Source organism: Panulirus ornatus, chromosome 49, assembly GCF_036320965.1.
Source record: "Panulirus ornatus isolate Po-2019 chromosome 49, ASM3632096v1, whole genome shotgun sequence".
Lineage (NCBI taxonomy): Eukaryota > Metazoa > Arthropoda > Malacostraca > Decapoda > Palinuridae > Panulirus > Panulirus ornatus.
The window spans coordinates 10,058,776-10,083,315 of record NC_092272.1 but is presented as its reverse complement, the minus strand read 5'-3'; the positions used below and the strand labels follow the sequence as shown (position 1 = coordinate 10,083,315).

General features: G+C 40.6%; 1 protein-coding gene across 1 annotated transcript in view; it reads left to right on the top strand.

Annotated features, from left to right (window-relative positions):
- LOC139764400 (dehydrogenase/reductase SDR family member 4-like) overlaps positions 1-24,304 on the top strand; it is a 78,785-nt gene extending 54,481 nt beyond the window's left edge. Inside the window, 4 exon segments of the mRNA XM_071690963.1 lie at positions 2,273-2,303; positions 2,306-2,406; positions 18,489-18,544; positions 21,955-24,304. Of these exon segments, the coding sequence (XP_071547064.1) occupies positions 2,273-2,303; positions 2,306-2,406; positions 18,489-18,544; positions 21,955-22,069 (303 nt within the window). The 3' untranslated portion in view covers positions 22,070-24,304.
- The last annotated feature ends 236 nt before the right edge of the window (positions 24,305-24,540 follow it).

Sequence of the window (24,540 nt, the reverse complement as noted above, 5' to 3'; positions counted from 1 at the left end):
AGATGGATTCGTGTGTAGCATTTATGGATCTGGAGAAGGCAAATGATAGAGTTGATAGAGATGCTTTGTGGAAGGTATTAAGAGAATGTGGTGTGGGAGGTAAGTTGCTAGAAGCAGTGAAAAGTTTTTATCAAGGATGTAGGGACGTGTACGAGTAGGAAGAGAGGAAAGTGATTGGTTCCTAGTGAATGTCAGTTTGTGGCAGGGGTGCTTGATGTCTCCATGGTTGTTTAATTTGTTTATGGATGGGGTTGTTAGGGAGATGAATGCAAGAGTTTTGGAGAGAGGGACAAGTATGCAGTCTGTTGTGGATGAGAGGGCTTGAGAAGTGAATCAGTTCTTGTTCGCTGATGATACAGCACTGGTGGCTGATTCATGTGAGAAACTGCTGAAGTTGGTGATGTGAGTTTGGTAAAGTGTGTGAAAGAAGAAAGCTGAGAGTAAATGTGAATGAGAGCAAGGTAATTAAGTTCAGTAGGGTTGAGGGACAAGTTGATTGGGAAGTAAGTTTGAATGGAGAAAAACTGGATGAAGTGAAGTGTTTAAGATATCTGGGAATGGATTTAGCAGCAGATGGAACCATGGAAGCGTAAGTGAGTCACAGGGTGGGGGAGGGGATGAAGGTTCTGGGAGCGTTGAAGAATGTGTGGAAGGCGAGAATGTTATCTCGGAGAACAAGAATGGGTATTTTGAAGGAATAGTGGTCCCAACAATGTTATATGGTTGCAAGGCATGGGGTATAGATAGGGTTGTACAGAGGAGGGTGGATGTATGGGAAGTGAAATGTTTTAATACAATATGTGGTGTGAGGTGGTTTGATCGAGTAAGTAATGAAAGGGTAAGAGAGATATGTGGTAATAAAAAGAGTGTGGTTGAGATAGCAGAAGAGAGTGTATTGAAGTGGTTTGGTTACATAGAGAGAATGAGTGAGGAAAGATTGACAAAGAGGTTATATGTGTCAGAGGTGGAGGGAACTAGAAGTGGGAGACTAAATTGGAGGTGGATGGATGGAGTGAAAAAGATTTTGAGTGATCAGGACCTGAACATACAGGAGGGTGAAAGGCGTGCAAGGAAGAGTGTGAATTGGAACGATGTGGTATACTGTGGTCAGCGTGCTGTCAGTGGATTGAACCAGGGCATATGAAGCGTCGGGTAAACCATGGAAAGTTTTGTGGGGCCTGGATGTGGAAAGGGAGCTGTGGTTTCGGTGCGTTATACATGACAGCTAGAGACTGAGTGTGAACAAATGTGGCCTTTGTTTTCTTTTCCTAGCGCTACCTCACGCGTGACGTGGGAGGAGGGGGGTGCTGTTTTTATTTGTGGTGGGGTGGCAATGGGAATGAATAAAGGCAGCAAGTATGAATATGTACAGATGTATATGTGAATATGTCTGTGTATGTATATTTATGTATGTTGTTTCCCTGTATGTCTAAAAGTAGTTGGTGATTTACTTCTAAGCTCCATTTATAAAGAAATAATCTCAGATATGCTGGTTCCCCTTTTCTCTGGAATGTGCTTCTTTGTTTTAACAGTATTCTTTTTTATATCCTGTTAAAAAAATTTGTCAAATATCTGTATGTTTATGCTGTGTTAATAGCAATGATTACATTTCCTAGGTATCAACAACCAATGAATGTGGTTATTCTATTTTTTTTTTTTTTTTATGTTTTGGGGATAGGGGCTCTGTGAACATAAAGGTTGTTGAAGTATGAGGCATGGGTGAGCTTTTGATATCTGTGTGGGTTTGAGGAATAGTTATGTATGGTTTAGGTAGAAGGGCTCTAGAGCTGTTGCAAAGAATTGGATGCCAAGTGTAATGAAAGGGAACTGCATTGGAAGTATTTTTATTTAATTGTGCACTTGCTGAGTGCTCTGCTTTTTTTGTAGCTTTTTGTGTTTACTTTTGAAATGGTGGATGACCAGGCAGGTGATGCATAGTTTAGAATGGAAGTGGTTGAATTGTGGGTGGTCATGTTTGAGGTGCATTCCTATCCATCCATTGATTCATTGTTCAGTACTTGATCAAATGTGGTCTCTTACCTTCTTAAGAATATTGTTGCATTTTGTATGGATAAGTCTCAATATATGGGCACTAGCATCTGTATTGCCACCACTCCATTGTAAGGAAGACATTTATTAACCTTGTGTCCAGTTAATTACTGAAAAAGACTGAAATATTCTGAAGCCTTCTACTGACCTTGTCTAGCCCCAGAAAATAGTTTCTGACAATTTAAGAACATGCATTTTTTATTTGCCTGCTTTATTGACACAGATGCTTGGGCCATACAGTGTTAGCAAAACAGCTCTCTTGGACTGACGAAAGCTGTAGCTCACCAAGTAGCCTCTGACAACATAAGAGTTAACTGTGTGGCCCCAGGTATCATCAAAACCAAGTTCTCTAGTATGGTAAGTTTGTAACTTTATCAAAGTCAAAGTTTTATTGTGATTTCTGTCATGATCATGGCATAATGGTGTATAATGTAAGTTGAGAGGAAATTATATATGAATGTGTTGAAGAGATCAAACAGTAAGAATGTGGTAAAGTTAGAATTGATGCAATTAATTAGTGTAGCATGCAAGGAAAGATGAGATAGAATATGGAGATAGTTTGAAAACATTGATGAAATGGGGATAAGGAGGTACAGATAAGCGTGCAAAGAGTGAAAATAAGCTGATTTATATTATATGAAACTGAAAATGAATCTGTTGTCAAAAGATGAATTTGAATTCAAAGTGTAGATGAAGGCACCAGAGGAATGATTATGGGATTGAATGCAATGGCAACATTTAATGTGGACTTGGTGTAGACAGAGATATTAGTCTCACTTGCAGATTAACTTTGAAATGAAAGATGAAAGAAATACTTTCATAATTGTGGAAGTTCATGTCTTTTTTAACACTTTGGGTATGGGTTTATGATGTGGGTGAGTGATTTTGCAGAGACTGCATGTATCTGATCCACTCCATCAGATTGGGAATGGAGTGACAGTAATAGAGTGATTGATAGAAAATGCAAGGGTGCACTTATTAGTTGCAGAATTAGTAGTTGGATACAAATCCATGAGATATAGGAATAAAAAGGGCAATGCATGGTAAACAGATGAGATTAAAGATGCTGTGGAAGAGAAGAAAAACGTATATGGTAGATTGCTCAATAGGAATGTACATGTGGAAGTTCAGCAGAGGAGGAGGGAAGAATACAAAGTATGTAAGTGGAATGTTAAGAAGCTGATAGAGGAAAGCAAGGGAAGAGTAGAAAATTTTGGAATAAGGTTTAGTGAATAGTTTTGGGATAAGAAACTATACTAGAAGGAGGTGAAAAAGGAGAGAGGTGGATGTACAAGTGGAAATGTTGATGTGAGAAGTAAGGAAGAGGAATCAAAAGGAGGAAATGAAAGGTAGATGGAAGAACTGATGAATGTGGGAGAGGGGGAGGCAGCAGTTGCTACATGCATGGTTATGGATGATGGAAGGAAGAGAATACAAGTGCAAGGGGCTATAGCAAAAAGGGAGATAAGAGGAGCAATAATGAGGCTGAAGGTAGGATAGGCACCTAGAGTGGTTGGGATTACAGTTGAAATGTTGAAGTATGGAAGGGAAAATGTGGTAGAGTGGATGTATCCAATATGTAATTTAGCATGGAAACAAAAGGTTGTGCCTAGGATTTGGGTGAAAGCTATTTTTGTTCCTTTATTCAAAGGAAAAGATGCTAAGGATGTATGTAGCAAGTATAGGGGATAAAGTCTTTTAAGTATTCCAGGAGAAGTGTATGCAAGAATTTTAATTGATAGAGTGATGGAAGTGACTGAGTGCAGAAAAAGTGAAGAGCAAGGGGGTTTTAGGAAAGGCAGAGGATGTGTAGATCAGATTTTAGTGATAATGATAACAGTCGAGAAGTATTTAGCGAAAGGTAAGAAGTTGTATGCAGCTTTTATGGATCAGGAGAAAGCATATGACAGAATCAAGTGCAATGCTTTATGAGATGTGTTAAGGACATATGGTATAGGGGAACAACTGTGGGATAGTGTAAAAGCCTTCTATAGAGGAGCAAATGCATATGTAAGAGTGTATGGAGAGTTGAGCAAAAGTTTTGGGATACATCTAGGTGTGAGGTAGGGCTGTGTGTTATCACTGGCTTTTTAATATATATATAATGGCTGAACTGATAAGAGAGATGAAAGCAAGACCAGGGATAATAGGTGCAGAGATGGAGTCTGGCAGTGAAATATGGTGGATAGTGGCAAGCCTGTTTGTGCATGATGATGTGGTGTTTCCTGAGAGTGAAGAGGAGTTACAGAAGGTTGTAAGTTTGTTTTATGATATGAGTAAGCATAGACAATTGAAGGTAAATGCAAGTGAAACCAAAATAATAGTGTTTGAAAGCAGAGTGAAAGTATAGATTTTGTAAAACCATATAGAGTGAAAGAAGTGAAAGGAGAAAGTGTGCTAAATTGTGCTTTGGATATGGTGAGAGAAAGACAGGAATTTAAGTATTTAACAGCTGTCTTGGGTAAGTTTGGTGATATGGATGGAGAGATAAGGCAGAAAGCAGTACAGGGTAAAAAATTAATTGGGTCCCTATGATAGAATAATGAAGGGTAGAGGTGTAAGCATGGAAGTGAAGAGAGGATTAAGGGACAGCATAGTCTTCCCAACCCTGACCTATGCAACTGAAGCATGGACATGGAATGAGTCACAGAGGTCAAGAGTCCAGGCTGTGGAAATGAGTTATTTGAGAAGAGCATGTGGTGTGGCTAGATGTAACGAAGAAAGGAACAAAGGGGTGTATGAGAGATTTGGTATGGCTGTGAATGCAAAGAGAATTAATAGTGGAGTGGTAGAATTGGTGAAACATAATACTTTAAGGTGGTTTGGGCATGTAAAAAGAATGCAAAATGGAGATTACAAACAGAGTATGTGACAGTGCAGTTAAAGGGGTTGATATGAAAGGAAGACCTCCTGTAACATGGGCAAATAGGGTGGAGGAATACTGGAGGGAGAGAAATGGTGGAGGAATGCATGGAATGGTGTTTGTGAGGGAGGCATGTGAGGACAGGGATAAATGGAGACTCTTTTGCTATGGCCACCCCTTGATGGGCGTTGTCAGAGGGAATGAGCATCAGAGATGTAGGTAGATATATAGAACATGTTGGTTAAAGCTGCTTTTTCCTTTTTCTACTCTTATTTCTATTCACCAGCTGATAGAGAATGGAGATTTTATTGTGTGGTATAGTACAGTATAGCACAGTTTAATATATTAAGCCAGAATAAGTGATAAGGGTAGCAAGTCTTCCATAGGGAGTGGGCATCCCTGCCATTTTTGCTAGTCTTTGGGTTTGAGGTTGGGACCCTAGCTTTGCAAAAACTTTCCATAAAAAGTGCTTTTGGCCTCTCTTGAAAGTGGCCTGCCCGCAGCTGCTTTCAACAGTGGATGTATGTTTGTATGCTTGAGAGGGATGTGAGTAGAGTAAATGATGAATATAAGAGGATGGAATTTTTAGACACATTAAGAAAGTAAAAATTTGAGACCTCTTGTTTGTGTGAGACAAGGCTGGGAGATAGTGGGATCTTTGAGTGGGATGGAGTGAAGGGTGTGAAATCAGGCCAGCAAGTTGATACAGATGATTGCCAAGAAAAGCTGTAGCATTATTAATGAAGAATGAGTGGTTTGAAGAGGTTTGTTTGCACATGTCTTTGCAGTATTAATCCATTCAGTATTTTCTTCGCATATATGTAATGCATGGGGAGAGAATAATTCCCACATATTATCCCAAGGGACAGGGAAGAAAGAATATTTCCAAAGCATTCCCTGCATGTTGTAGAAGGCAACTAAAGGAACAGGATTCCTGGGGATTGGGGAAAAAGAATATTTCCTCTGTATTTCCTGCATGTTGTAGAAGGGTTTTGGAGCTGGTGGCTAGAAACCCTCCCCTCCTTATGCTTTAATACTTTAATTTCTAAAAGTTAGAGTGCTCATCCTCCCCGAAAGTTCTGATAATATGTTTGAGAAGAAAAATTTGGATATTTTAGCCATGAGTAAAACAAAATTAAAGGGGGTAAGGATGAATGTTTGAGAATATCTTTGAGGTAAAGTCAGGGGCTGTTGTGAAGGCACATGCTAAGGAAAGGGTTGGACTGTTGTTGAAGGAGGAATAGTAATGTGTGAAAGAATGTAAGGAAGTGAGCATGAGAATGATGTGGTTAAACCTAAAAGTGTGTTATGAGAGGTAGGTGATTATTAGTACTTATGCATCTGGAGATGAGAGGACTAAAGAAGAGAAGTGAGTGTGTCAGCACTCTTGATGAAGGAATGGAGTACTAGTGATAGGTAATTTGAATGTGAGATTGGGTATTATGGCAGTTAAGGGTATAATTGTGGGGCATAGGGTACCCGGCGTTGGAATAGGAATGATGAACAACTTGTGGCATTGTGTGCTGAAAAAGTACTGATGATTAGAAACACTTGGTTTAATAAAAGGAACAGAGGTAAGTATACATGGGTGAGTTGGAAAGGGGGCATTATAAGACTGCATTAATCAATAGGTGTGCAATGTAGAGACTCATGGATGTGATTTTGTTGAGAGGGGCAGCTTGTGGGATATTTAATTATTACTTGGTGGATGTGAGGGTGAAGGTTTGTCGAGACTTCAGGATAAGAGGAAATTATAAGAGTAGATAAAGGGTTATGAAAGTGAGTGAACCAGGAATAGAGGTCCATTACACTACATAGCAGGCCAGAACCTGCCGTACAATTCCAGGTATTGTATGTCCTCTTACTGCCAGTGTCCCTCAGACAATGACGTGTCGCCAACACTGATTTCTATCAAAAAATCCACAATATCCTCACTGCTGGGAATTCCCCATATCATCATAACAATCTTTATTCACCATATACAACCTTGTTCCACTACTCAGCCAGATACCCGCACAGATAACTACTAAATTTCCACTGCACATAATGGGCATGTTGTTAGTCACCATGCACTTGTCCCAAGCTCCCATCCCACTGGACAGGCTCCGCTCCACCACGACACAAGCCTGCCAACCACAACCGGCTAACTTCCCTTATTACAACAATTTAATTCAAGCAGCTCAGATACAGTTGCTAGGTGTAAAATAACACTCACCTATTTATTAATTTCTGTAACTTTCTTTTTGCCTTTAAGGAAAAAATGAACACACAAACCCACAGACTGCTTTTGCATCATGTTGTATATCCTCACTTGACTTGGTACAGGCACACCACCCAATTTCCTGGGACTGATGATTTGGCACCTTCTTTAGTCCGGACAAAATTACGTGAGGGAACTTGAAATTACTGCGACCACCAGACTAGTGTACTGGGTGGCCACAGATGGTGTTGTGTGTAGGGTGCGCTTATTTGCATTCTTTGCACTTGTTGGTGGTCATACTGCAATTCTGTGAGATTCTTAGCACATTTTGCTGAAATTTAACCCTAGCTATGGCTTTAAGACATATGAGAGTGTCAGTCTTGGTGTCAAACGGAACCAGTCCATATCGTTCCAAGATAAAGTAGAAGTCAAAAAAATGGACCGTGGTGTTTCGGTGCGTAAGCTGTGTGACATCTACAGCATTGGTTCATCAACTGTTTATGATATAAAGAAGCAAAAGGAGAAAATATTGAAATTCTATGCAGACAGCGATTCCATGAAGCATATGACAATTAGAAAACTATGAAAGATGGTAAGAGTACTGAGCATGATCGAGTGATGATGGAATGGCTTTGACAGCATTGGAGTGGACTTGTCAGGTAGCATGATAATGGACCAGGCTAAGTTGTTCCGTAAAGAACATAAATTACAACATGAGCGTGACTATAGTGAATGATGACTTCAAAGATTCAAGAAGTGTCATGGAATTTCCATGAATAAAGTGTGCGGAGAAAAGCAGTCTGCAACCATGAAGGAGCTGCTGAGTATGTGGATTAATTTGCAAAACTTGTAGCTGACAAGCACCTCAGTTCTGAGCAGGTGTATGAAGCAGACAAAACTGCATTATTCTGGCAATGCACACCTAGGAAAACAGTAACAACATAAGATGAAGAAGACCCCACAGGATTCAAACAATCTAAGGACAGACTTACTATTTTAGGGTGCTCAAGCATTTAATATTTGTTTAATTGAAATTTCTAGCAGTCCATGGTATACTTTAGACACATGGAAGATGTATAATTAGTGGGTTAGAGGTGTGTTGATGAATTACTATTACATGACCACTGTTGGTCCGGCAAAATGGTTAATCCTGCAAGGCTTTGGAACCAATTGGTGGTGTACCTGTATATCTGTGTCAAGATTATGGATTTCTCATTGTACCATATAAGCTTTTGTATCTCTGTGATTATCTTGGAAAAATAAGAAAGAGTATAGATACAGAGCTGCCAACCATTACTTTTTTGCCATATTTATTACATTTTTTTGAGATGAATACAGCAGTACGATTTTTGAAGTAAAATATGGTTTTTTGAACTTTTGGTTTTATGACTGTGTATTCTGCATGTATTTTGTATGTAATATATGGGAAGTTCACAGGGGTGCACTGTTCAGTATGTAGTGTATGTTCTCATCGCACACGCAAATACTAATGCAGTGTACAAAATGACACTAGGACATCATTCAGTCTTCGACCATTTTGTGGAAATTACTGCACAAGTTGTTGCACGGTCGGTCTTACAGTCTGATCTCATATTTAGCTTGGCTAGTCCTGCTCCTAGGCCAGGCCCTCCTGAGGCTTCAAAAAGTCATGCAAAATTATCATGTATAGAAGTGGACAAGAAATTACTAGTTCCCTTCCATCTATTGTTATTCTTCAAAGTAGTAGAATTTAATTTATTAAGACATTCTAGCTATGACAGATGAAGAGTACCAACAAAAATTTTGCTAGAAAAATTAAATCCTCTGCACATAAGTTACATCATCACCAGTTTATTTGGGCCTTGACCGTTGATTAATGGGGATAAAATGAACTAGGTGCTCCCTGACATATGATGGTTTGACTTACAATTTTTCGATTTTATGATGGTGCAGTAGCCATACACATTCAGTAGGAACTGTACTTCAAGTTATGAATTTTGATCTTTTCCCAGGCTGGCAACATTTGGTACAATACTCTCATGGCTGCAGCTTCCAGTAAGCCATGCGATCATGAGTGTAAACAGCTGTTACTTTACAGTGTATTGTGTTGCCAGTGTTTTTTAGATTTTGTGTTTTGTGTGTTTGCATCCCATCATGTTTACAAAACTTCCATCTATGTCTCCTGCCTCTGGTGAGAAGACAATTACTCTTGAGGTGAAATTTAAGGCAATTACCTTAAAAAAGAGGTGAAAAAAAGGGCAAATGAGAGTTGGGGTGAGAGACTATCAGTAAATTTTAGGGAGAATAAAAAGATGTTCTGGAAGGAGGTAAATAGGGTGCGTAAGACAAGGGAGCAAATGGGAACTTCAGTGAAGGGCGTAAATGGGGAGGTGATAACAAGTAGTGGTGATGTGAGAAGGAGATGGAATGAGTATTTTGAAGGTTTGTTGAATGTGTCTGATGACAGAGTGGCAGATATAGGGTGTTTTGGTCGAGGTGGTGTGCAAAGTGAGAGGGTTAGGGAAAATGATTTGGTAAACAGAGAAGAGGTAGTAAAAGCTTTGCGGAAGATGAAAGCCGGCAAGGCAGCAGGTTTGGATGGTATTGCAGTGGAATTTATTAAAAAAGGGGGTGACTGTATTGTTGACTGGTTGGTAAGGTTATTTAATGTATGTATGACTCATGGTGAGGTGCTTGAGGATTGGTGGAATGCGTGCATAGTGCCATTGTACAAAGGCAAAGGGGATAAGAGTGAGTGCTCAAATTACAGAGGTATAAGTTTGTTGAGTATTCCTGTTAAATTATATGGGAGGGTATTGATTGAGAGGGTGAAGGCATGTACAGAGCATCAGATTGGGGAAGAGCAGTGCGGTTTCAGAAGTGGTAGAGGATGTGTGGATCAGGTGTTTGCTTTGAAGAATGTATGTGAGAAATACTTAGAAAAGCAAATGGATTTGTATGTAGCATTTATGGATCTGGAGAAGGCATATGATAGAGTTGATAGAGATGCTCTGTGGAAGGTATTAAGAATATATGGTGTGGGAGGCAAGTTGTTAGAAGCAGTGAAAAGTTTTTATCGAGGATGTAAGGCATGTGTACGTGTAGGAAGAGAGGAAAGTGATTGGTTCTCAGTGAATGTAGGTTTGCGGCAGGGGTGTGTGATGTCTCCATGGTTGTTTAATTTGTTTATGGATGGGGTTGTTAGGGAGGTAAATGCAAGAGTCCTGGAAAGAGGGGCAAGTATGAAGTCTGTTGGGGATGAGAGAGCTTGGGAAGTGAGTCAGTTGTTGTTCGCTGATGATACAGCGCTGGTGGCTGATTCATGTGAGAAACTGCAGAAGCTGGTGACTGAGTTTGGTAAAGTGTGTGGAAGAAGAAAGTTAAGAGTAAATGTGAATAAGAGCAAGGTTATTAGGTACAGTAGGGTTGAGGGTCAAGTCAATTGGGAGGTGAGTTTGAATGGAGAAAAACTGGAGGAAGTGAAGTGTTTTAGATATCTGGGAGTGGATCTGTCAGCGGATGGAACCATGGAAGCGGAAGTGGATCATAGGGTGGGGGAGGGGGCGAAAATTTTGGGAGCCTTGAAAAATGTGTGGAAGTCGAGAACATTATCTCGGAAAGCAAAAATGGGTATGTTTGAAGGAATAGTGGTTCCAACAATGTTGTATGGTTGCGAGGCGTGGGCTATGGATAGAGTTGTGCGCAGGAGGATGGATGTGCTGGAAATGAGATGTTTGAGGACAATGTGTGGTGTGAGGTGGTTTGATCGAGTAAGTAACGTAAGGGTAAGAGAGATGTGTGGAAATAAAAAGAGCGTGGTTGAGAGAGCAGAAGAGGGTGTTTTGAAATGGTTTGGGCACATGGAGAGAATGAGTGAGGAAAGATTGACCAAGAGGATATATGTGTCGGAGGTGGAGGGAACGAGGAGAAGAGGGAGACCAAATTGGAGGTGGAAAGATGGAGTGAAAAAGATTTTGTGTGATCGGTGCCTGAACATGCAGGAGGGTGAAAGGAGGGCAAGGAATAGAGTGAATTGGAGCGATGTGGTATACAGGGGTTGACGTGCTGTCAGTGGATTGAATCAAGGCATGTGAAGCGTCTGGGGTAAACCATGGAAAGCTGTGTAGGTATGTATATTTGCGTGTGTGGACGTGTGTATGTACATGTGTATGGGGGGGGGGGCCATTTCTTTCGTCTGTTTCCTTGCGCTACCTCGCAAACGCGGGAGACAGCGACAAAGTATAAAAAAAAAAAAAAAAAAAAAAAAAAAAAAAACTAGTATAAAGGCGGCAAGCCAGAAATGGCCATTGCTTGCGAGTTAGGACTTTGCAATCGATGATCTCGACCATCTTTAAAGATAAGAAGAGAAGCAGTGAAATCTTCAGCTTCGGTTAAATCCGCTGTCATTATGAAGAAAAGAGCTGGGCTGATTGATAAGGAAAAATTACTTGTCACATGGATGGAAGACCAGATGCAGAAGCGCATATACTACTTATCCTATCGACGATGCAGGCTAAAGCAAGAAGTCTTTTCAATATGCTAAAACAGTGTGCTGATGATCCTACATATACGCAAATGTTTACATCAAGTCATGGGTGGTTCCAACACTTCAAAAGATGTCAGCAAGGGCCAGTACTGAAGGTGTCAAAGCTTTTAAGGAAGAGCTGCATATGATAATTGTGGATGAGAAATGTAAGTGTTCTGAGAAGGTTTAAAGTAGGGTAGGCTAAGCTATGATGTTTGGTTGGTCAGGTGTACAGTATTAAATGTATTTTTGACTTACTGTATCCTCTACTTACAATGGGTTTATCAGACCCATTTTGAGTCTGGGAGCACTTGTAATATGTATAAACCTGATCCTTTCCTGTAAAATTTAATGTTGCTAATCTCTAACAAACCAGTGAAAATTTTCATATTACCTTTACAAATGCCAAATTATGTTTAAAAACATTTAAAATGTAATATGGTAAGCAAAACCATTTACACAGTGACCAATTGATAATGGAAGAGTTTCGATAGGTCAGAATTTTACAGTCATCTCTCACGTGGGAAACCTTGGTTCTCATGTTTTGATGTTTTGGCTTGCCGTTGTTTTTATTGCATATTGTGCTATGTGTCATTGAGCGAGTCGACAATAAGCTGGAGAAGAGTGAAGTCAGTTCATTGTGGCATTGATTTTGGGTACAAAATCAAGCAGGAAGAAGCAGGCTCTTCGGTTGGAATACACCAGGAAGTGGCCCTGCATTGTGCTATTGAGAAAGGATGAATTTACCGCATGATATTGATGTATATCTTGACCAAAGAGCTAATGAGTTGTGGGTGGCCATTTCACAAGTCTTCTTATAAGGATAAGTATGTATATCTTGCCAAAATCATGTTTGCTATCCTGTCAGATGCTCACAGGAATGCTGAAGATGAGAGAATTTTCAGACGGGTAAAGAAAAACTCTACTGAATTACACTCGTCTTTAGCTGTGCTAAAAAACATTTATGATCAGGTAAAGTTCAGTGGAAGGCTTCTTAAGTACAAACAGACAACCCCTACCCATAACAAAAAGCTCTCTAGACAGGACAGAATATGTGTGGTCAAACAAATATTAGAACCTCTGTTGACTGAGTTCAAGGACCGAAAATGAAACACTTCTGACTAGATACTTTGTTGGTTTTAAAGTGAACAATTGTGGACTCTCTGCTTGTAGATAAATAAATGGAAATAGCTTGAGCAATGGACATTACAATTCCTATACTGAAAGTGCAGCCTTTATTGTGTGTGGTTGTAAGTTTCATTTTGCAAAATTTCTTTTTTTCTCAAAATTCCATGTTTTTGCCATTTATTTATTTTTATTTATTATACTTTGTTGCTGTCTCCCGCATTAGTGAGGTAGTGCATGGAAACAGACTTTCGTCTGTTTCGTCTGGCCCAACCCATCCACATACACATGTATATACATACACATCCACACATGCACATATACATACCTATACATTTCAACGTATACATATATATATATATATACACGCAGACATATACATATATACACATGTACATAATTCATACTGTCTCCCCTTATTCATTCCCGTTGCCACCCCACCACTCCTGAAATGACAAACCCCTCCCCCCGCATGTCCGCAAGGTAGCGCTAGGAAAAGACAACAAAGGCCACATTCGTTTACACTCAGTCTCTAGCTGTCATGTATAATGCACCGAAACCACAGCTCCCTTTCCACATCCAGGCCCCCCAAAACTTTCCATGGTTTACCCCAGACGCTTCACATGCCCTGGTTCAATCCATTGACAGCTCGTTGACCCTGATATATCACATTGTTCCAATTCACTCTGTTCCTTGCATGCCTTTCACCCTCCTGCATGTTCAGGCCCCAATCACTCAAAATCTTTTTCATCCTTCTTTCCACCTCCAATTTGGTCTCCCACTTCTCGTTCCCTCCACCTCTGTCACATATATCCTCTTGGTCAATCTCTCCTCACTCATTCTCTCCATGTGACCTAACCATTTCAAAACACCCTCTTCTGCTCTCTCAACCACACTCTTTATTACCACACATCTCTCTTACTCTTTCATTACTTACTCGATCAAACCACCTCACACCACATATTGTCCTCAAACATCTCATTTCCAGCACATCCACCCTCCTGTGCACAACTCTATCTACAGCCCACGCCTCGCAACCATACAACATTGTTGGAACCACTATTCCTTCAAACATACCCATTTTTGTTTTCCAAGATAATGCTCTCGACTTCCAAACATTTTTCAACGCTCCCAGAACTTTCGCCCCCTCCCCCACCCTGTGATTCACTTCTGCTTCCATGGTTCCATCTGCTGCCAAATTCACTCCCAGATATCTAAAACACTTCACTTCCTCCACTTTTTCTCCATTCAGACTTACCTCCCAATTGACTTGTCCCTCAACCCTACTGTACTGAATAACCTTGCTTTTATTCACATTTACTCTTAGCTTTCTTCTTTCACACACTTTACCAAACTCGTCACCAGCTTCTGCAGTTTCTCACCCGAATCAGGCACCAGCGCTGTATCACCAGCAAACAACAACTGACTCGCTTCCCAAGCCCTCTCATCCACAAAAGACTGCATACTTGCCCCTCTTTCCAAAACTCTTGCATTCACCTCCCTAACAACCCCATCCATGAATTAATTAAACAACCATGGAGACATCACACACCCCTGCCGCAAACCAACATTCACTGAGAACCAATCACTTTCCTCTTTTCCTACTCGTACACATGCCCTACATCCTCGATAAAAACTTTTCACTGCTTCTAACAACTTGCCTCCCACCCCATATGTTCTTAATACCTTCCACAGAGCATCTCTATCAACTCCATCATATGCCTTCTCCAGATCCATAAGTGCTACATGCAAATCCATTTGCTTTTCTATTTCTCACATACATTCTTCAAAGTAAACACATGATCCACACATCCTCCACCACTTCTGAAACCACACTGCTCTTCCCCAATCTGATGCTCTGTACATGCCTTCACCCTCTCAGTCAATACCCTCCCATATGATTAACCAGGAATACTCAACAAACTTATACCTCTGTAATTTGAGCACTCACTTTTATCCCCTTTGCCATTTTTTTGCCATGTGTTCACTTTATCTTTTCTTTTGACAGGGTTGGTAACTTCATAGCTAAGGCAGTTGAATTTTAAGGTAGAAGATAAGGGTATTTGCTAAACAGTAAATAAGATATAAGGGAGTAGAGTCTACATTTAATGTAAAGGAAAAGGAAAATAAAAAAGATGCGAATAGAAATTTAGATGTACAGTATGAATGAATTTCAAAAGAATTGGGTAGCAAGAAAAATTAGTATCATGGTGAGCAGTAAACATAGTTAAAACAAATAACAAGGGACAGAAATAAACCGAGTAAGAATTTATATTTATTTTTTTATTATACTTTGTCGCTGTCTCCCGCGTTTGCGAGGTAGCGCAAGGAAACAGACGAAAGAAATGGCCCAACCCCCCCCCCATACACATGTATATACATACGTCCACACACGCAAATATACATACCTACACAGCTTTCCATGATTTACCCCAGACGCTTCACATGCCTTGATTCAATCCACTGACAGCACGTCAACCCCGGTATACCACATCGCTCCAATTCACTCTATTCCTTGCCCTCCTTTCACCCTCCTGCATGTTCAGGCCCCGATCACACAAAATCTTTTTCACTCCATCTTTCCACCTCCAATTTGGTCTCCCTCTTCTCCTCGTTCCCTCCACCTCCGACACATATATCCTCTTGGTCAATCTTTCCTCACTCATTCTCTCCATGTGCCCAAACCACTTCAAAACACCCTCTTCTGCTCTCTCAACCACGCTCTTTTTATTTCAACACATCTCTCTTACCCTTACGTTACTCACTCGATCAAACCACCTCACACCACACATTGTCCTCAAACATCTCATTTCCAGCACATCCATCCTCCTGCGCACAACTCTATCCATAGCCCACGCCTCGCAACCATACAACATTGTTGGAACCACTATTCCTTCAAACATACCCATTTTTGCTTTCCGAGATAATGTTCTCGACTTCCACACATTCTTCAAGGCCCCCAGAATTTTCGCCCCCTCCCCCACCCTATGATCCACTTCCGCTTCCATGGTTCCATCCGCTGCCAGATCCACTCCCAGATATCTAAAACACTTCACTTCCTCCAGTTTTTCTCCATTCAAACTCACCTCCCAATTGTCTTGACCCTCAACCCTACTGTACCTAATAACCTTGCTCTTATTCACATTTACTCTTAACTTTCTTCTTCCACACACTTTACCAAACTCAGTCACCAGCTTCTGCAGTTTCTCACATGAATCAGCCACCAGCGCTGTATCATCAGCGAACAACAACTGACTCACTTCCCAAGCTCTCTCATCCCCAACAGACTTCATACTTGCCCCTCTTTCCAAAACTCTTGCATTTACCTCCCTAACAACCCCATCCATAAACAAATTAAACAACCATGGAGACATCACACACCCCTGCCGCAAACCTACATTCACTGAGAACCAATCACTTTCCTCTCTTCCTACACGTACACATGCCTTACATCCTCGATAAAAACTTTTCACTGCTTCTAACAACTTTCCTCCCACACCATATATTCTTAATACCTTCCACAGAGCATCTCTATCAACTCTATCATATGCCTTCTCCAGATCCATAAATGCTACATACAAATCCATTTGCTTTTCTAAGTATTTCTCACATACATTCTTCAAAGCAAACACCTGATCCACACATCCTCTACCACTTCTGAAACCACACTGCTCTTCCCCAATCTGATGCTCTGTACATGCCTTCACCCTCTCAATCAATACCCTCCCATATAATTTACCAGGAATACTCAACAAACTTATACCTCTGTAATTTGAGCACTCACTCTTATCCCCTTTGCCTTTGTACAATGGCACTATGCACGCATTCCGCCAATCCTCAGGCACCTCACCATGAGTCATACATACATTAAATAACCTTACCAACCAGTCAACAATACAGTCACCCCCTTTTTTAATAAATTCCACTGCAATACCATCCAAACCTGCTGCCTTGCCGGCTTTCATCTTCCGCAAAGCTTTCACTACCTCTTCTCTGTTTACCAAATCATTTTCCCTAACCCTCTCACTTTGCACACCACCTCGACCAAAACACCCTATATCTGCCACTCTATCATCAAACACATTCAACAAACCTTCAAAATACTCACTCCATCTCCTTCTCACATCACCACTACTTGTTATCACCTCCCCATTTGCGCCCTTCACTGAAGTTCCCATTTGCTCCCTTGTCTTACGCACTTTATTTACCTCCTTCCAGAACATCTTTTTATTCTCCCTAAAATTTAATGATACTCTCTCACCCCAACTCTCATTTGCCCTTTTTTTCACCTCTTGCACCTTTCTCTTGACCTCCTGTCTCTTTCTTTTATACATATAGTAAGAATTAAATATAAGAATTCTAAGTTGTCTTTGGATGGTGGGCTCATTTCAGTGCATTATACAAGACACTTGAGAGTGGATGTGAACTTATGAGGCTTTTGTTTCATCTATCCTTGATACTCCCTCCATTTAGCTGGAAACTGTGATCAGGTATGAATAATGTACTGTGAATAAGCAGTCAGTATTAATGAAATACATTCGTGAAGGCTGGATAGTCATTATGTAAGACCAAGTAATTTTGACAATGAAAACACTTCTGCCACCAGTGAAATATACATGCTTTCATATCTCTTGACATTCAGTATTCACAGAAATCTCCCCATACATTTCCAAAGGAATGTTGCCCTTACATTTTAGTACTTTGTCATCTCTCCTCTGGCCTTGACTGCTATCTGCAGTCATCTGGGGATGGGATTAGTACAGTTCCTGAAGTTTTGGGTCTGTAGGGCTTTGATCTGAATGAGATTAGGGACTGATGAGGTGTTGCAAGAAGCAGCCTCCTGACCATGCATTCTGAGCACCCTGTGCACTTAGAAATCTCAAGTGTGCCCATATCTTCTGTCATCCAGGCAAGAATTTGGGATTTCTCTTTGGGAAAGTAAGAGTCAACCATCTTGAAGCAGAGGTGGAAGAAATATAGCACCCTGAAACAAAATTCCTAAAATGAAGTGACAGCCAGTAAGAGTAAAGAAAGTACATTTATCCCTCAAGAGAGCCTGAGCACACTGAAGTGGGTTGATAGTGCTCACACCATGAGAAACATAGTCTCAGCAACCTGATGTACAGTTATTTCATCCTGAGAGCATATTTTTTTTTTATTTCATTTATTTTACTTAGTCGCTGTCTCCCGCATTAGCAAGGTAGCACAAGGAAACAGACGAAAGAATGGCCCAACCCACCCACATACACATGCATATACATAAATGCACACACACGCACATATACATACTGATACACTTCAATGTATACATACATATGCATAAACAGACATATACATATGTACATATTCATACTTGCTGCCTTCATTCATTCATGTCGCCACCCCACCACACAAAGTAGCACCCCCCTCCCCCCACATACGTGCAAGGTAGCACTAGGAAAAGACAACAAAGGCCACATTCGTTCACACTCACTCTCTAGCTGTCATGTGTAATGCACGAAAACCACAGCTCCCTTTCCACATCCAGGGCCCCACAAAACTTTTCATGGTTTACCCCAGACACTTCACATGCCCTGGTTCAGTCCATTGACAGCATGCCGACCCTGGTATATGTTTGTACATGCAATAAACCTTTGCTGTGAATCGCCTTTGAAACTACACTGGGGCAGTTTTTCTGTAGACACTATAATCTATCTTATGCTTATAAGTGCATTCCTGCTAGTGACCTCACCTTTTACATCTTTCAGATAATCAATAACCCTGGCATTCATGAGAAGTTACTGGAAGGAATTCCTCTTGGGAGGTTAGTGGATCAACTCAGTTCATCACATGAGTATGTGTAAATCTAGCTGCCACTCAGCTTATCTCTCATTGTTTCAGAATGCATTTCTAACGATGATAATAGGTGCTCATGCAGTATTTATTCATTTACCAAAGCCTTTACAGCATTTTCAAACATTAATCCACATTAAAAAGTGTCATTTATCATGCAATTATTCTTCCTATATTCTTTTATGATTACTCATTATCCTAAGCAACCTTCCCTTTGTCACAGCAAAGTGATACAGCTTAAAGTTACATCACACACCATTACATTTCCAGAAATTCTTGTACTAATAGATCCTTTTAAGGTTGTTTTGATATAAATAATTCTTTATGGGCAGTCTCATATAAAATCACTGTATGTAAAACAATACTTATACCTTTATCATTTCTCTGTTATAGTCATTGTACATTGAAGATTTTTTATATTAGGCAAATTTCCAGACAGTCACACTTGGCTTGGAAGTAGTAGATCCAAATAATGTACTCATTCTCACATACAAACTTAGAACACAACTAAAAGGGGCAGGAGCTGGGGGCTGGAAACCCTCCCCTTTTTGCATTTCAATTTCTAAAAGTGGAAACAAGGAATCAAGTGGGGAGTGCTCATCCTCCTCAAAGGCTCAGATTGGGGTGTCTGAATGTAACTAAGATGAGAAGAGAGATAGGTAGTGTTTGAGGAAAGAAACCTGGATGTTCTGGCTCTGAGTGAAATGAAGCTCAAGAGTAAAGGGGAAGAATGGGTTCAAAAAGTCTTGGGAGCAAAGTCAGAGGTAGGTGAGAGGACAAGAACTAATGAAAGAGTAGCACTACTCGTAAAGCAGAAGTTGTGGGAGTGTGTGATAGTGTAAAAGGGTAAATTTTAGATTGATGTGGGTAAAAGTGAAAGTGGATGGAGATACATGGGTGATTATTGGTGCTTATGCACCTGGTCATGAGAAGAAAGATCCTGAGACAAATGTTTTGGGAGCAGCTGAGTCAGTATGTCACTGGTTTTGATGCACAAGACCGATTATTAGTGATAGGTGATGTAAATGTGAAGGTGAGTAATGTGGCAAACGAGTGTATACTTGGTGTATATAGGGTATTCAGTGTTGTGAATGGAAATGGTGAAGAGCTTGTGGATTTGTGTGCTGAAATGACTGGTGATTGGGAATACCTGGTTTAAAAAGAGAGATATACGTAAGTATATGTATATGAGTAGGAGAGATGACCAAAGGGCATTATTAGATCACAGGTTAATTGATAGGCATGTAAAAGAGAGACTTTTGTATGTTAATGTGCTGAGATGGGTGGCTGGTGGGATGTCTGAATACTATCTTGTGGAGGGAAAGGTGAAGATTTGTAGAGGTTTTCAAAAATGGAGAGAAAATGCTTGGGAGAAGAGAGTGGTGGGAGTAAGTGAGCTTGGAAGGGAAACTTGTGTGAAGTACCAAGAGAGACTGATTGTAGAATAGCAGAAGGTGAAAGCAAATGGGGTGAGGGAAGTGGTTGAGGAATGGGATGGCATGCGCAAAAGATGCATGTGGCATGAGAAAGGTGGTAGGTAGGCAGATTAGAAAGGATAGTGAATGGTGGGATGAAGTATAGGCAGATTAGAAAGGGAAGTGAGTGGTGGGATGAAATAAAGTTGTTACTGAGAGAGAGAAAAGAGAGGCATGCGCAAAAGATGCATGTGGCATGAGAAAGGTGGTAGGTAGGCAGATTAGAAAGGATAGTGAGTGGTGGGATGAAGTATAGGCAGATTAGAAAGGGAAGTGAGTGGTGGGATGAAATAAAGTTGTTACTGAAAGAGAGAAAAGAGAGGCGTTTGGACAATACTCACAAGGAAGGAGTGGAAATGGCTGGGAGATGTATAAAAGAAAGCGACAGGAGGTCAAGAGGAAAGTGCAAGGGTTGAAAAAGAGAGCAAATGAGAGTTGGGGTGAGAGAGTATCATTAAACTTCAGGAAGAATAAGAAATGTTTTGGGAGGAGGTAAACAACATGCATAAGACAAGAGATTAAACGGGAACAGCGGTGAAGGGGGCAAGTGATAACAGTTGGTAATGAAGTGAGAAGGGGATGGAGTGAGTATTTTGAAGGTTTGTTGAATGCATTTGATGCTAAAGTGGCAGATGTAATGTTTTGGTCAGGGTGGTGTGCGAAGTGAAAGGGTCAGGGGGAATTATTTGGTTAAGAGAGTAGAGGCAGTGAAAGCTTTGCAGAAGATGAAATCCAGCAAGGCAGCAGGTTTGGATGGTATTGCAGTGGAATTTATTGAGAAAAGGGGTGACTATGTTGTTGATTGGTTGGTAAGGATATTCAGTTTATGTATGGATCATGGCGAAGTGCCTGAGGATTGGTGGAATGCATGCATAGTGCCATTGTACAAAGGCAAAGGGGATAAAGGTGAGTGTTCAAGCTACAGAGGCATAACTTTGTTGAGTATTCCTGGGAAATTGTATGGGAGGGTATTGATTGAGAGGGTGAAGGCATGCACAGAGTATCAGACTGGCGAGGAGCAGTGTGGCTCCAGAAGTGGTAGAGGATGAGTGGAATAGGTGTTTGTTTTGATGAATGTGTGTGAGGGTAGAAGATGAGTGGAACAGGTGTTTGTTTTGATGAATGTGTGTGAGAAATACTTAGATAAACAGATGGAGTTGTATGTAGCATTTATGGATCTGGAGAAGGCATATGATAGGATGGATAGAGATGCCTTCTGGAAGGCCTTCAGAGTATATGGTGTGGGAGGTAAGCTGCTAAAAGTATTGAAAATTTTTAATTAGGATGTAAGGCATTTGTACAAGTAGGAAGAGAGTGATTGGTACCCAGTGAATGTTAGTCTGTGGCAGGGGTGTGTGATGTCCCCATGGTTGTTTAATATTTTTGTGGATGGGGTGGTTAATGAGGTAAACATAAGTCTTGGAGAGAGGGGTGAGTATGCAGTCTGTTGTGGATGAGATGGCTTGGGAAGTGAGTCAGTTGTTCACTGATGATACAGCATTGGTGGCTGATTCAAGTGAGAAACTGCAGAAGTTGGTACTGAGTTTGGAAAAGTGTGTGAAAGGAGAAAGTTGAGAGTAAATGTGAATAAGAGCAAGGCTATTAGGTTCTTCGTCTGTTTCCTGGTGCTTCCTTGCTGACACCGGAAACAGTGATCAAGTATAATAATTTTAAATTTTTCTGATTCATTAAGTACACAAATGTATTTTTATTAATTTTAATGAAGTGTGTTCTTTTCATATTTTGGGTAGAGAAAATTGACCTGTGTAGCCAATGGAATTAATGTAACTATTAGAAGGTAGTTATCAGAATTTGTAATTTATAACAATGTGCCAGATTCTCCATTAAATATGATTTATTTGCTCATGTACTCCACTCTACTAAAACTCCTATTCATCATATTTAGGATAGGAGAACCCAGTGAGATTGCAGGATTAGTGTCCTTCTTGTGCAGCAATGATGCGTCATACATAACTGGTGAGTCATTCGTGGCAGCAGGTGGAATGTATTCACGGCTGTAGAAGGGAACTTTACCGTATCCATTGTAATGTTTCTAAGGCTTTTGTTTAGCAGAGGGTTGAGATTATTTGGGAGTAGATTAGTTTAGAACTGCCATATCTTGAGTATTACATATAACTGTAGTGATTAATACTTTAATTTTGTATTATAATCTACATTATTTGTATAAGAAGATGTATTATTTGTATAAAAAGATGTTCTGGAAGGAGGTAAATAAAGTGCGTAAGACAAGGGAGCAAATGGGAACTTCAGTGAAGGGCGCAAATGGGGAGGTGATAACAAGTAGTGGTGATGTGAGGAGCTGGAGTGAGTATTTTGAAGGTTTGTTGAATGTGTTTGATGATAGAGTGGCAGATATAGGGTGTTTTGGTCGAGGTGGTGTGCAAAGTGAGAGGGTTAGGGAAAATGATTTGGTAAACAGAGAAGAGGTAGTAAAAGCTTTGCGGAAGATGAAAGCCGGCAAGGCAGCAGGTTTGGATGGTATTGCAGTGGAATTTATTAAAAAAGGGGGTGACTGTATTGTTGACTGGTTGGTAAGGTTATTTAATGTATGTATGACTCATGGTGAGGTGCCTGAGGATTGGCGGAATGCGTGCATAGTGCCATTGTACAAAGGCAAAGGGGATAAGAGTGAGTGCTCAAATTACAGAGGTATAAGTTTGTTGAGTATTCCTGGTAAATTATATGGGAGGATATTGATTGAGAGGGTGAAGGCATGTACAGAGCATCAGATTGGGGAAGAGCAGTGTGGTTTCAGAAGTGGTAGAGGATGTGTGGATCAGGTGTTTGCTTTGAAGAATGTATGTGAGAAATACTTAGAAAAGCAAATGGATTTGTATGTAGCATTTATGGATCTGGAGAAGGCATATGATAGAGTTGATAGAGATGCTCTGTGGAAGGTATTAAGAATATATGGTGTGGGAGGAAAGTTGTTAGAAGCAGTGAAAAGTTTTTATCGAGGATGTAAGGCATGTGTACGTGTAGGAAGAGAGGAAAGTGATTGGTTCTCAGTGAATGTAGGTTTGCGGCAGGGGTGTGATGTCTCCATGGTTGTTTAATTTGTTTATGGATGGGGTTGTTAGGGAGGTGAATGCAAGAGTTTTGGAAAGAGGGGCAAGTATGAAGTCTGTTGGGGATGAGAGAGCTTGGGAAGTGAGTCAGTTGTTGTTCGCTGATGATACAGCGCTGGTGGCTGATTCATGTGAGAAACTGCAGAAGCTGGTGAGTGAGTTTGGTAAAGTGTGTGAAAGAAGAAAGTTAAGAGTAAATGTGAATAAGAGCAAGGTTATTAGGTACAGTAGGGTTGAGGGTCAAGTCAATTGGGAGGTGAGTTTGAATGGAGAAAAACTGGAGGAAGTGAAGTTTTTAGATATCTGGGAGTGGATCTGGCAGCGGATGGAACCATGGAAGCGGAAGTGGATCATAGGGTGGGGGAGGGGGCGAAAATTCTGGGAGCCTTGAAGAATGTGTGGAAGTCGAGAACATTATCTTGGAAAGCAAAAATGGGTATGTTTGAAGGAATAGTGGTTCCAACAATGTTGTATGGTTGCGAGGCGTGGGCTATGGATAGAGTTGTGCGCAGGAGGATGGATGTGCTGGAAATGAGATGTTTGAGGACAATGTGTGGTGTGAGGTGGTTTGATCGAGTAAGTAACGTAAGGGTAAGAGAGATGTGTGGAAATAAAAAGAGCGTGGTTGAGAGAGCAGAAGAGGGCGTTTTGAAATGGTTCGGGCACATGGAAAGAATGAGTGAGGAAAGATTGACCAAGAGAATATATGTGTCGGAGGTGGAGGGAACGAGGAGAAGAGGGAGACCAAATTGGAGGTGGAAAGATGGAGTGAAAAAGATTTTGTGTGATCAGGGCCTGAACATGCAGGAGGGTGAAAGGAGGGCAAGGAATAGAGTGAATTGGAGCGATGTGGTATACCGGGGTTGACGTGCTATGCTGTCAGTGGAGTGAATCAAGGCATGTGAAGCAACTGGGGTAAACCATGGAAAGCTGTGTAGGTATGTATATTTGCGTGTGTGGACGTATGTATATACATGTGTATGGGGGTGGGTTGGGCCATTTCTTTCGTCTGTTTCCTTGTGCTACCTCGCAAATGCGGGAGACAGCGACAAAGAAAAAAAAAAAAAAATATTTGTATAGAATCAGTGTAATATTCATGGAATATGAATTTTCTAAACATTTCCAATTTGTGAATAGGCATGATCATTAATAAAATGTATTCACCAGGAACCAATGATTGTTTTATTTTAACTTCTTTAAAACATTAAGCTAGTGGCATTTGCTTTTCTTGTGCAGTAATATCCACAATATTTGGATATTCTTCATGCCCTATCATGCTGCGAGTAAAGATAAGGGCATAAATAATTTGTGTGTATGTATATTGTTAAGAAACATTATTGTGTATGTTTTGATATTTCAGCTGTGGACTGAGCCCTATAGACATAGGAGCACCTGTGCAGATG